Genomic DNA, 13,839 nt, shown 5'->3' on the forward strand with positions numbered 1-13,839 from the left:
TTTGTCTACTCAGAGAGCCTGGAGATTCAGAGCCAGCCACACTGCAGGTCACTGACAGCACCACGCTGGAGCACACAGCAGCCCCCAGGGGCACTACTGAGGGTGAGAACAACAACACCCCTGCCTCTCTGGGTCAGGATAAGGCGAGTGTGATGATAGAGGTGACTGACCCTCAGCAGGGCCTGGAGCTGTCCGTTACAGGTAAAGAACCTACTCCTGCACTGAATCTAGGCATGAGCATCACGCTTTTTTCTATTTATATTTGGGTGAATAAAAATAACTTTTGATCAAAGTCCTGATTTGTTGAGTCTCATTTTATGCATTGTGTAGTTTAAAGGGCTCATATTCCACATATTCCGCATCATATCTTAGTCATGCCTACTAGGTTAGCTTTCGCTGGGTGGTTAGGTTTCTCTGACTCGAACACAAAGACACCAAGAGGGAGGAAACAGTTTTGTCAAAGTTGTGTGGGCGGGACAACCCTTATCAGCCTTGTGATTGGTGAGCATACTGCTTATGTAACCTTGACAAAGTCAAAATATCAGCCACTTAATGGAAATTTGTTCACAGGACATTCTTTGTATATATAAAAGTGAACCTATTTAGAAAGAAAGCACAGTTCCCTGGGGCTTTACAACTAATGTATGTAAATGAGCTGTATTCTGATTGGCTGTGCTGTAATGTGCCTCATTCAAAAAGCCGTCTTGGCTGGAACTCTCCTTATAGCTTCAGCGTGAAGCTGCTACAGGCTCAAAAAGTGAATCACAAAAAGTTGATTTTTCAGCTTAGTTTTTAATGTATATGGACGAAATGGACTGGGAGGTGAATAGAATGTGTTATACATTCTGCTAAACTTTCCAAAAACAAGGAGAATTCAGCTTTTCCATAATATGGGCCCTTTGAATTTCAGTACATACTAAAAATAATGGTTTCCTTGAGGGTTCTTTAGTAAAGGAAGAAATTCTATATAGAATCGTGAACATTTAAAGGACCATTGGCATTATTAAAGGGTTCTTTGCATCATGAAAGGGTTCTTCAGATTGATGGAGAATGTGTTCTATGCGGATCTGTTTAGCACCAAAAAGGGTTGTTCTAGATGGGGAGGTAATTAGTACATTTTATAACTTTAAAAAACAAGGTGAACTCAGTTTTCCATAATATGGGCCTTTTAAATTTCAGTACACACCAAAAAATGATGGTTCTTTAAGGTTCTTTAGTAAAGAAAATAGTTCTGTATAGAACAATGAACACTCAAAGAACCCTTTGCATTATTAAAGGGTTCTTTGCATAATGAAAGGTTTTTTCAGATTGATGGAGAATGTGATGTAGGTGGTTATATATAGAACATTTTGGAACAGCGTATAGCAAAGACCTTTAGGGCACCCAAGGGTTCTTTTATTGTTACCAGCTTGATGTTGCAACAATAGAAGAACCATTTTTGGTGCTATATAGAACCTTTTTCAAAAAAGAATTCTTTTGCAATGCAAAGAACCCTTTAAACATGCACTGGTTCTTTGAGTGTTCATGGTTCTATGAAGAACCGTTATTTTCAACTGCACACCAGCAAACAGCAAAGACCTTTTTGAAAAGGTTCTATATAGCACCAGAAGGGTTCTTCTATTGTTACAAGCTTGATATCATAACAACAGAACGTTTTTTTAGTGCTACACAGAAATGTTTTCAAAAGGCTGTATATAGAACCACATTACATCTCCATCAATCTGAAGAACCCTTTTCACAATGCGAAGGATGATTAAAGGGTTCCTTGAGTGTTAATGGTTCTATATAAACCATTTTCTTTACTAAAGAACCCTTGTAGAACCACATTTAAGTGTCTGGAAAAGCAGAATGGTGATGGTTGGACATGAATGGTTGGAACGTTGATGGTTGGACATGTTTATTTAACAGCTAACAGCAAAGACCTGGAGGCCTCGAAGTCGGAGAAGGAAGATGAGGAAGTGCCAAACTCTTCAAAAGCTCCTCCCCAAAACAGCATGTTCATCTTCAAACCCCACAATCCGTAAGACTGCTTCATTCCCTACCACCTTAAATCCTCTTACTCCTCTAGCTCCTCATCCTCCCTCTCTCCCTCTCTAGTATCCGCAGGGCCTGTCACTACGTTGTTAATCTCCGTTACTTTGAGATGTGTATCCTGTTGGTCATTGCTGCCAGCAGCATTGCTTTAGCTGCTGAAGATCCAGTGGCCACAAACTCCGACTGGAACAAAGTAAGACTCTGTTGTCTCTGTTTATCTGTCTTGTTCTGTTACTTCCGCTCCGTCAGTGTTGAGTTAATTACTCAAAAGTTATCCATTACTAATCACTTCCCTCAGACTGGAAAGAGAGGCCCTTTTCACATTTCTGCCTTTTTCTGCTGGAGGTTCTCGTTGCTCGTTCCAGGGTAAAGATGATGAGTAGAACGTATCCAGCTCGAGTTTGAAGCAAAAAACGGCCTCATCTCAGCCTCAGTGGTTTGTCCATTGATCTTGTGCAGAGGAGAAATGAGTTTATACAGTTAATAAAAGAATAAACGTCGTCATACGGAAGAGAAGAACCTCTGTGTCAGTTAATGTGCAGTTTGTGCTTAAAGTTGCTGCTGCAGCCACTTTCAGAGGAACAGTTTCCATTTGCTCCCTTAAAAGCTGTCGGTATCTGAGAGAGCGAGAGCCCAGCGGCAGGAGATGTTCGTTCATTGGAGCCAGTGTTTGTGTAAAACGTCGGTACCACTTTAAGATAAGACTACCCTCATAAATGTTGATGAATGGTTTAAAGAGAGTTTATTAATGGTCAATAATTAGATCATAAAGACCTTGAAATCATTAATAAGCAGTTACAACACATGAATAAAAAAGGCAGCATTGACCTGTTGTTGGCGTAATAGTGAACCCTCATTCATTTATACATTATATTACCAAAAGTCTTTGCTCGTCTGGCTTCACACACATATGAACTTGAGTGACATCCCATTCTTAATCCATAGGGTTTAATATGATGTCGGCCCACCCTTTGCAGCTATAACAGCTTCAGCTCTTCTGGGAAGGCTTTCCACAAGGTTTAGGAGTGTTTATGGGAATTTTCTTCCAGAAGTGCATTTGTGAGGTCAGGCCAATCAAGTTCTTCCACACCAAACTGGCTCATCCATGTCTTTATGGACCTGCTTTGTGCACTGGTGCTCAGTCATGTTGGAGCAGGAAGGGGCCGTCCCCAAACTGTTCCCACAAAGTTGGGAGCATGAAATTGTCCAAAATCTCTTGGTGCTGAAGCTTTAAGAGTTCCTTTCACTGGAACTAAGGGGCCGAGTCCAACTCCTGAAAAACAGACCCACACCATGATCCCCCCTCCACCAAACTTTACACTCAGCACAATGCAGTCAGACAAGTACCGTCTCCTGGCAACCGCCAAACTCAGACTCGTCCATCAGATTGCCAGACAGAGAAGCGTGATTGGTCACTCCAGAGAACACGTCTCCACTGCTCTAGAGTCCAGTGGCGGCGCTTTACTCCACTGCATTCCACGCTTTGCGTTGCTGTTGGTGACGTAAGGCTTGGATGCAGCTGCTCAGCCATGGAAACCCATTCCATGAAGCTCTCTACGCTGTTCTTGAGCTGATCTGAAGGCCACATGAAGGTTGGAGGTCTGTAGTGATTCACTCTGCAGAAAGTCGGTGACCTCTGTGCACTATGCCCCTCAGCATCCGCTGACCGCTCTGTCATTTTACGTGGGCGACCACTTCGTGGCTGAGTTGCTGTCGTTCCCAATCACTTCCACTTTGTTATAATCCCACTGACAGTGGACTGTGGAATATTTAGAAGTGAGGAAATTTCACGACTGGACTTGTTGCACAGGTGGCGTCCGATCACGGTACCACGCTGGAACTCACTGAGCTCCTGAGAGCGACCCATTCTTTCACTAATGTCTGTAGAAGCAGTCTGCAGGCCTAGGGGCTCGGCTTTATACACCTGTGGCCATGGAAGTGACTGGAACACCTGAATTCAGTGATTTGGATGGGTGAGTGAATAATTTTGGAAATATAGTGTAGTTTCAAACCTCAGATTTTGATGTTTACTGATCTTACTTTGTCTTGTTTATCAGTCAGCATTAAACTCATCAGCTTCATCACATTCATTTCATCAGGTATCACAGCTCACTTTTGCCCTTTTTTATTAATGTGATAAAACTGCTTATTAATGCTTTAAGTGTGTATGACCCAACTTATAACCAACAACAACATTAATAAACTAATTTTAAACCATGAATAAGCACTTTGTTACAGTAGTCTTAATTTGAAGTGGTACCAAAACATCTAAAGTGGCGCTATGTAGCCTGAAGACTCGGTGCGCCCCCTGCTGGCATGTGTTCATGTGTAGCTTTTGCCAACTAGTTTATTGTTGGTGAGCTGTTCCAACATCTTCAGCTAACATGGCTATTCTAGCGTTTTGGGTATAGTTGTTTTCATCTGTTCATCGTTTTATTACTCTGAAGACGGTAGCTCCCACATCGTTGTGTGTTTGGTTCTCCAGCAGTTCTAGACACATCCTCAATTTCCAGTCTTGGCACCTATGACAAAAATAAAGTGACACACCTTTCTGGCTGTATTGGCTGAAGTGATGTGAACGCCTGTATTTCGGAGTTTAATATCTGTCCGTTAAGCAATAGCGGAATTTCTTTTACCCAGCATTTACACACTTCTTGTGAAAAGAGCCAGTTGCTTTCCTAATCACTGTGATCTGTTGTTGTTTGAGTAGAAACATTTTAAAATCAGCTCTAACACTTCGAGTAAAGTGTGTCACTGAGCTGTTTGTGAATGTAAATGGAGTCTGGTCCGTTCAGGTGAGCTTTGCTTCTTCAGCGCAGAGATCTTTATCCATCCCTTTCATTTTAAGCTCTGTTGGAGCTGGATTAGTGGGGAGGTGCTGTAATTTAAGTGATCACCGTGAAGCTCTGTGATTTTATTTGTTTGAATATGAAATGCAATTTTTACAGTCTCCTCCAAGTCTGCTTCTATAATGTGCCACTCTCAGAGCTCCTTTGGTAAAAGTAGTCCTGTTCGAACTGCATTGCAGTAATGGAATGACAAGATAATAGAAAACGACCTAAAGACGAGGCTAAAGGTGTTTCTTAATCCTCAGGTTGATAACGATCACTGAAATCTATGTTTTTGGTGATGGCTGAATGACCAGGAGAAGGAAAATGAAATATCTTCTAAATACCTCTCAAGGCTGTGCAATTTCTGTCTTCTTGGGCAGCATTTGGTCAACTGAATGAATCCACTTTACGAGCCTAATGATGGTCAGTTTTGGTGAACAGTCATTGTTTTAACGTGCTGATGTTCAGATTTGTGGTGCCTGTCAAATACACTGACATGACTGTCAACATGATGGCATTTCAATCCAGGTTATTGGGGAAATGATATAGAGCCTTTATCCCATATGAATCTGTCAGTGGAGTCATACACATGTTCCATTACACGGCCACCTCTGGCAAAACTGCTCCAGCGCCAACAGGCCTTAAAAATGCCACATTCACGTAACCAGGCTGAAGTGGCACGAATCTGATTTGCCCTAATGATCTTGATTACACCTGGTCACTTTTTGCATCTTGAGTATCAGGATGAGGCCAAACAACATGAAAATGCAAGTAAAAACACACCCGAGACGCATTTAAAACAAAGACAAATCTGATCACTCAAACTGCTTCAGTAATATCCGTTACAGAATGATGTCGGTCCTTAATGCAGTGCCGTCAGAGGGATCGAAGGTCACGGGCGTTCAGTGTTGGTTTTCTGCCTTGCCGCTTACTTGCAGAGATTTCTCCAGATTCTCTGAATCTTTTGATGATATTATGGACTGTAGATGATGAAATCCCTAAATTCCACGTTGAGAAACGTTGTTCTTAAACTGTTGGACTATCTGCTCACACAGTTGTTCACTAAGTGGTGAACCTCGCCCGTCCTTGCTTGTGAACGACTGAGACTTTCAGGGATGCTCCCTTTATACCCAATCATGACACTCACCTGTTTCCAATGAACCTGTTCACCTGTGGAATGATCCAAACAGGTGTTTTTTGAGCATTCCTCAACTTTCCCAGTCTTTTGTTGCCCCTGTCCCAACTTCTTTGGAACGCGTTGCAGGCATCAAATTCAAAATGAGTGAATATTTGCAAAAAACAAAGTTTATCCGTTTGAACATTTAAATATCTCGTCTTTGTAGTGTATTCAATTGAATATACGTTGAAAAGGATTTGCAAATCATCGTATTCTGTTTTTATTTACATTTTACACAACGTCCCAACTTCACTGGAATCGGGGTTGTACCTCCCATGAGCCTCTTTGCCCGGCCCTCTGCAAGGCCACACTTCCTGAGCCACTAAGGCAGTGCAAATCAGTAGTGGAACTCTACAATAATCAAATCAGTAACTGCAAAGGGTATCACTTTATTTGGATCATCCACTTTAGTTGCTTTGTAGATACTTTATTTACTGTCAAGTTGCATTCAACTAAATATCTACTAAACTGACCATCATTTTCTTTAACTCTAATCCTGCTCTAATCCAAAACCTCACCTTAACCCAACCCTCACCCTGGTCCAAATCCTAACTCTAATCCCCAAGTTTAGAGTTCTTAACAGATGAACAGTTTGAACATCTGTATATAATTATTACTAATTAATATTAATTATTAGGTGACCCTTAATTATTAAGTGATTAGTCCCACAATGGAGAAATTTCACCACCACAATCTCACCCATCCGTCCAGTGAAACACCACATACACACAAGTGAGCACACACACTACAGGGCAGCCCTATCCACAGCGCCTGGGGAGCAGTTGGGGGTTAGATGTCTTGCTCAAGGGCGCATCTGTCTATGTATCTGTCTGTCTGTCTGTCTGTCTGTCTGTTGATCTGTCTCTATCTGTCTATGTATCTGTCTGTCTGTCTATCTATGGGACTATAGTAGACTATCCAAATAAAGTGAGACCCTGTAATGTAATTACAGGGCTGTAATGAGTTATTGCAGTAAAAAGTAATCGCATTGCTCTTATTCATTATTTGTACCACGTTACTCCTGACAGCGCTCCGTTATGTCCCTGGAATTATCTGCTGTAAACAAAACACTGCTTGTCATAATATGGTCTCTCATAAATGATCAAACTATAATTATCTAATTATTCTGGTTTCCTATCATTACGCCAACAGATTTCCTAAAATGTCGGTGATGTCCAGCTCAGACTGGTTTGATCTGAGTAGTTTGAATAAATTGTAGTGAAATTCTGCTACAGGCTTTAATTTTGCTCGGCTTCATGACAGCTCCCGCTGACAGATGAGGGTTTGGTGTCATCATCAGGCTGGAAGCAAACGATGCTCCGGATTAAATGAGCCAGAGCAACACTAAAACAGAATCATCGTTTGGGTTCCATTTAGAAAGCTAATGACTGCTATTCATCCAGTTTCGTTATTGCACCAAATGGACTGAGCAGTGTTAATGTCGGCAGATGATTCATGGTGTTTCCTCAGGGTGTGTGTGTGTGTGTGTGTGTGTGTGTGTGTGTGTGTGTGTGATATTTGCGATGCTCTGAGCTGGAGTCTCTGCTCTGCCTCCTACAGGTGCTTCGTTACTTTGATTATGTATTCACTGGAGTCTTCACCTTTGAAATGATAATCAAGGTAAGAGAGTTTTTGTGCTTTAAAGAATATGATGAATGCTGTGGTAGCACGACACAGGGATAGATCATTAAAGCTGGCTGCAGTAAAATGGGATGTCTGTCACTTGAAATGTATCTACAATTCTTTTTGAAGTTTTAAAAAACAAAGTAAACCTGATCAGGCGTGTTTTGCCAAACATTCAGTCTATCAGACAGCTGTTTGAGCGAAAAGTTGAATGTTAACAGCAGTTAGTTAAAGAAGAAAACATCACTTCATAATAGAGCCTAATTAATCGATCCTATCCATAACCTTAACTGACTTTTAATGGACTTTTGCTGCTTTTAACTTTTTACTAATCCTGAATGACCTTAATAACACTTATCCAGACACATTCTGAGTGTCCCTTACTAATCCTGACTGATCCCGAGTAACCTTTACTAATTCTAAGTGACCTCAACTAATTCTGACCAATTCTGAGTGACCCCCCCCACTAAACCTGAGTGACCCCCCACTAAACCTAAGTGACCCTGACTAAGCCTGAGTGGCCCATACTAACCCTAAATGACCTCAACTAATCCTGACTAATCCAAAATGACCTTAACACTTATCCAGACAAATTCTGAATGACCCTTACCAATCCTGAGTGACCGACCCTTACCAATCCTGAGTGACCCACCCTTACCAATCCTGAGTGACTGACCCTTACCAATCCTGAGTGACCGACCCTTACCAATCCTGAGTGACCGACCCTTACCAATCCTGAGTGACTGACCCTTACCAATCCTGAGTGACCGACCCTTACCAATCCTGAGTGACCCTTACCAATCCTGAGTGACCCTTACCAATCCTGAGAGACCGACCCTTACCAATCCTGAGAGACCGACCCTTACTAATCCTGAGTGACCCTTACTAATCCTGAGTGTTCCTAATTAATCCTGACTGATTTTATTTACATGTTGCACAGGGTCCCAACTTTTTTAGAGTTGTATTATGTTTTTTTCCATACCATTTTGTTCTAATCTACTTCTAGTGCGCTCCTCTTAATCATGTGGCCTCCTTATACTGGCTGTGCCCAGGAAGCTGCAGTAGCGCTCGTGCTTACAAAATGCCGTTTTAATCCTCAAGTCTGCTTAAATCAGCACATTCACTATGTGTTTGTGTGTTGTGCAGATGATCGAGCAGGGTCTGATCCTGCATGATGGCTCGTATTTCCGGGACCTGTGGAATATTCTGGATTTCATCGTGGTGATCGGAGCGCTGGTGGCTTTCGCTCTCACGTGAGTGTGCTCACATGGCAGTTTGCGCTTATGAAATGAAACACTGAAGTGTGAGCTTCTGTGTTTTACTGATTAAATCAACCAGTTTGGCTGAATTAGTTGAATATCAGATTTTATAAGCATTCTAACGTCCAGCTAACCTCCTCCTCCTCCTCAGTAGAGCAGCACATGGCTAAGCATCCGTCAGAGAAGTGATCTGAAGGTGCATGAGTTCATTAGCCTGTTAGGGTGCTTTTCCAGTGCATTCAAACTAAGAGCTGACCCAAACAGGAACCAACAGAAGTACTTAAGGTTCTAGTTTCTGGTTCTGCAGCCAGTTGCACCAACTGAACGTAAGTTTAACCAGTTGCACCGAGTAAAATAGTTTCAACATAGCCTTAAGTTAAAGGTTAAAATTTACACGTAATGTATGCCTAGTCGATTTGATCCATGGGAAAACATGCAGGAAAACAATACATCTCAGTTTGCTTCCGCATCAAATTCTGCAGGATATATTACGCCTGTTTTATCAATCAGAGATAGAAAAGATCACAGACCTCCTGACACAGATTTGCAATACAACACAGTAACAGAGCCCTCAGTCTTACTATACAGGTGTGTCTGGCACTGAGACATTTTTCTACAAGGTCATTACAAAACCTTGTCTGCAACTCTGTTTATATACAAACGTCACCTCATCATCATTAACTGCTCCAGTCTGCTTAGTCCAGATAGGGTTGTGGTAGCAGTTGGGAGAGCAGAGAATCCGAGACGACTCTGTCCCCCGCATCTTCCTCCAGCTCATTCCCGGGGACCCCAAGCCGCTCCCAGCCCAGCTTAGAGATACAATCCCTTCAGCAGGTCCTAGGGTGCCTGGTACATCCCCATTGGGAGGCGTCCAGGGAGCATCCGGATCAGATGCTCAAACCACCTTAACTTGCTCCTCTCAATGCGGAGGAGTAGCAGCTCTACTCTGAGCTCCTCCCAGATGACTGAGCTCCTCACCCTATCAAGTAGAGTGAAGCTCATTTCTGCCACTTGTATCCATGATCTCATTCTTTGTCATTACCCACAGCTCATGACCATAGGTGAGGGTTGGGGTGTAGACCGACCGTGTGACGGATGTAGACCGACCAGTGACCACATTGCTGCTGCCGTCTGTCCCAGCCTGCATTCGATCTCACGATGCCTCTTCCCATCACTCATGAACAAGACCCTGAGATACTTAAACTCCATAAATTCGACAAAATTCATCTGCGTGCAGAGAAATAAGTGTAGTGCTGAGTGCCCTTTCATGAGGCAAAGAACCCTTTAATCATGCAGAGGGTTCTTTGAGTGTTCATGGTTCTATACAGAATCATTTTTTTTACTAAAGAGCCCTTGAAGCACAATCTTTTTAAAGAGTGTAGCCTCCACGCCAATATATTTTCTTCTTATCGAGCACATGGTACGCCCACCGCCCACTTCGGTGCAATTGTAGCGTCGAGGCTGAAGTCAGACGCGTGCGGAAAGTAGAACAAGGGAACCTTTAATAAACCAGACGTAATCTAGACTGTGTGAACCTGTGTTACGCCAGGCTTATAAGCTAAAGCTAATAGCTAAACACAGGTGAACCACATTAGTATTCCGGAGAGTGAGATCTGTGATTGGAGCATGCAGGCAGGTCAGAGTTGGCAGGAGACATGTGACTTCCTGGAGGAGCCTGGGTGATGGATTCCAAGGAATATGTGACAGCAATATACATACATGAACCGCGGTAGCCAATATGCCTGTTGTTTTACTAGAATTTCCATAATTTTCTTATTGCACTGCACATTACACACATACTGTACATTCATATCTACAGAACATGTGTGGAGTCAGAATTACCCAGGAGCCAATCAGCACTCTGTATGCAAATACAAGCTGGAGATAAGAGGAGCAACTAAAAAGGAATAACCCCTCAGCTCCAACGTAACATTGGTGAGTGCTAGTGAGACAGAGAGAAGTTAAGGCCACCGCACACCGGATGCGCCGCGTCATGCCACCCAGCGTCCAAAATTTCAAAACCAGTGCTTTTAAAGGAGGTCCGCACATCGGCGCCAGCACTTCGAGTCAGTGTGCAGTAGTACTCACAACTCCAGAAGCGACGTAATTCCTGAACTCTCTGAAACATCACGGAAATCAATTGAAACGAATTGGCACAGACACCCTCTCTGGATCTCTTTAATTATTTAATATCAAGAAGGCAAAGCACTTACCGCAAAGCTAAGACACACTTTTCATTTGAATGTCCCCCCAATTTCAAACACTGGGCAGTCATGCTGCCGTTTTTGGACAGAAAGTTTTATTTGTCTGCAGGGAAAAGAAATAGTTTGTTTATAGAGTGACATGTTTTTTTCCTGAAATATGAAGACACCGAAATCATATTGTTACCGTGACCCAAAAAACATGATACCGTGGGCTCAGTGTACTGCTGCATCCGTACTAGTCAGAGAAAAATTTGAGCTTTGCTTGTTTCCGCACATGGTTCTCTGAAAGTGGAAGCACAAAAAAGCACACTACATTATTATGTCAGCTTGCCTAGAGTTAAGCTTAGTTGACAGGCAATCAAGTTGGCCTATTAGCCAAATTAGATGCTTTAAAGTGGCATAAAGTGACCAAAAAACCATCTAATTGTTAATCACGATTGTTATGATGTTCCTGTTGTCTTTCAGGTCAGCAGGTGGAAAATCAGCTAGAACTAGAAACCCAAGTTCTGTTGGTTCCCTTTTGGGTCTGTTTTTAATTCTTGAATGTGCAGTAAGAAAAAGCACTAAATGTATTATTACACCTCACTGTTTTCATTGTTAAGTCCTATGTGTTATAGAATGTTTTCTGCTGTCTTTTATTATATAATATTATTTGTATTTTCCTCAGTCCAACTCATAAAAACCAGCTCACATTCTGTTTGTTGTGAAATAAACCTAGGACGAAATAGCTGTAGGAACAGTAGTCCTGATAGCTCTATTTCTGCAGAAGTGCTTTGAAAACTGAATGCTGAAACCCTTAAAGGACCACGAGCCAGCCAGTGTTTTATTACACATCTCTATAACCTTAGAACAGCTCAGCCAGGTTGCACTGAAGTCCCTGTAGTTGCTGAATAATAAGCGTTAGTATGTAATGAGTCTGTCAAGGGATTAACCAGTCTGCAGTCAACAGAACTGCTAGCCTCATCCTTCAGATACCATAACAATCTAACAAGCAAGTGCCAAAAACCTTAAAAGTGGAGCCTTCCGTGCTGGACCGATGGCCAGTTCAGATAAACCACTGAATGTTGTGCGTGTATTTGTGTCCGAGAGAATTTTAAACACTGTTTGTTTCGCTCAAACTCTGCACAGATTCAGAGCTCTGTTTATTGTGTATTTATGTATTTGTTTGTTTGTTTGTTTTTGTTGGTTTCCTGTGGATTGTGGCTCCCTGCATCTGCCAGGAATGTTCTGGGGTAAAAACATTTTCTTCATCACTCATGTTAATAGTGTCCCCCACCTTGCTCAGTCTACAGCTGTTTACAGCTGGACTAAACACCTCTCTCTCTCTGTTGGGCCTGTTTGCTCCAAGCCACTTCATGCATCTTGGGCTGATCAGATTTCTATCATCGCAGAAAGGCCACTGCTGGAAGAGGGTTGAGATGCACCAGAGACACCACTGAGCCAAGTGTACATGTAGGGCAGGGACAACCTAACACAATATAAATAATATATACATACATATACACACAGATCAGGCATAACATTATGACCTTGTTTCCGCGCTCACTGTCCACTTTACCAGCTCCACTTACTGTATAGCTGGTCTCTGTAGTTCTACAGTTACAGACTGTAGTCCATCTTTTTCTCTGATACTCTGTTACCCTGTTCTTCAGTGGTCAGGACCCCCATGGACCCTCACAGAGCAGGTACTATTTGGGTGGTGGATCATTCTCAGCACTGCAGTAACACTGACGTGGTGGTGGTGTGTTAGTGTGTGTTGCGCTGGTCTGAGTGGATCAGACACAGCAGTGCTGCTGGAGTTTTTAAACACTGTGTCCACTCACTGTCCACTCTATTAGACACTCCTACCTCGTCGGTCCACCTTGTAGATGTAAAGTCAGAGACGACAGCTCATCTGCTGCTGCACAGTTTGTGGTGGTCATCCTCTAGTCCTTCATCAGTGGTCACAGGACGCTGCCCACAGGACGCTGCCCACAGTACGCTGCCCACAGGACGCTGCCGGCTGTATATGTTTGTTTGGTGGACTATTCTCAGTCCAGCAGCGACACTGAGGTGTTTAAAAACTCCAGCAGCACTGCTGTCTGATCCACTCAGACCAGCGCAACACACACTAACACACCACCACCACGTCAGTGTTACTGCAGTGCTGAGAATGACCCACCACCCAAACAGTACCTGCTCTGTGAGGGTCCATGGGGGTCCTGACCACTGAAGAACAGGGTAACAGAGTATCAGAGAAACAGATGGACTACAGTCTGTAACTGTAGAACTACAGAGTGCAGCTATACAGTAAGTGGAGCTGATAAAGTGGACAGTGAGCGTAGAAACAAGGTCATAGTGTTATGCCTGATCAGTGTATGTGACTAAGTGTGAATGGATTGTGGCCAAATCTCACCTGGACGTTTTCCAGATATGAGATACATTAAGTGGCTCTCAGTTAACAGGCTCTCTGAGTGTGTGTGTGTCAGTGAGTGACAGTCTGGACTCTAGAGTGTGACTCTGTGTGTATTTCTGTATCAACCTGCAGGAACAATAAAGGGAGAGATATTAAAACCATTAAATCTCTCAGAGTGCTGCGGGTTCTCCGGCCCCTGAAGACCATTAAGAGGCTGCCCAAGCTGAAGGTAAAGCCACTCTAAGGCTGACATAAATATTTCTAAAAAAGAAAACAGACTTTAACAGAACTAAGAAGTAAATGTTGTTAGTTTGAT

General features: G+C 42.8%; 1 protein-coding gene across 6 annotated transcripts in view; it reads left to right on the plus strand.

Annotated features, from left to right (window-relative positions):
• Positions 1-13,839, plus strand: part of LOC108411859 (voltage-dependent R-type calcium channel subunit alpha-1E) — a 296,188-nt gene that overhangs the window by 236,678 nt on the left and 45,671 nt on the right. For 5 of the 6 annotated variants that reach the window (XM_037535798.1, XM_037535797.1, XM_037535800.1 and 2 more), the window contains 7 exons: positions 14-201; positions 1,909-2,020; positions 2,098-2,227; positions 7,603-7,662; positions 8,812-8,918; positions 12,349-12,360; positions 13,656-13,752. In XM_037535798.1, the coding sequence (XP_037391695.1) occupies positions 14-201; positions 1,909-2,020; positions 2,098-2,227; positions 7,603-7,662; positions 8,812-8,918; positions 12,349-12,360; positions 13,656-13,752 (706 nt within the window). The remainder of the gene's footprint in view (positions 1-13; positions 202-1,908; positions 2,021-2,097; positions 2,228-7,602; positions 7,663-8,811; positions 8,919-12,348; positions 12,361-13,655; positions 13,753-13,839) is intronic. The other variant, XM_037535799.1, reaches the window with a different exon arrangement.

The sequence above is a fragment of the Pygocentrus nattereri genome, chromosome 28 (assembly GCF_015220715.1).
Source record: "Pygocentrus nattereri isolate fPygNat1 chromosome 28, fPygNat1.pri, whole genome shotgun sequence".
Classification (NCBI taxonomy): Eukaryota; Metazoa; Chordata; class Actinopteri; order Characiformes; family Serrasalmidae; genus Pygocentrus; species Pygocentrus nattereri.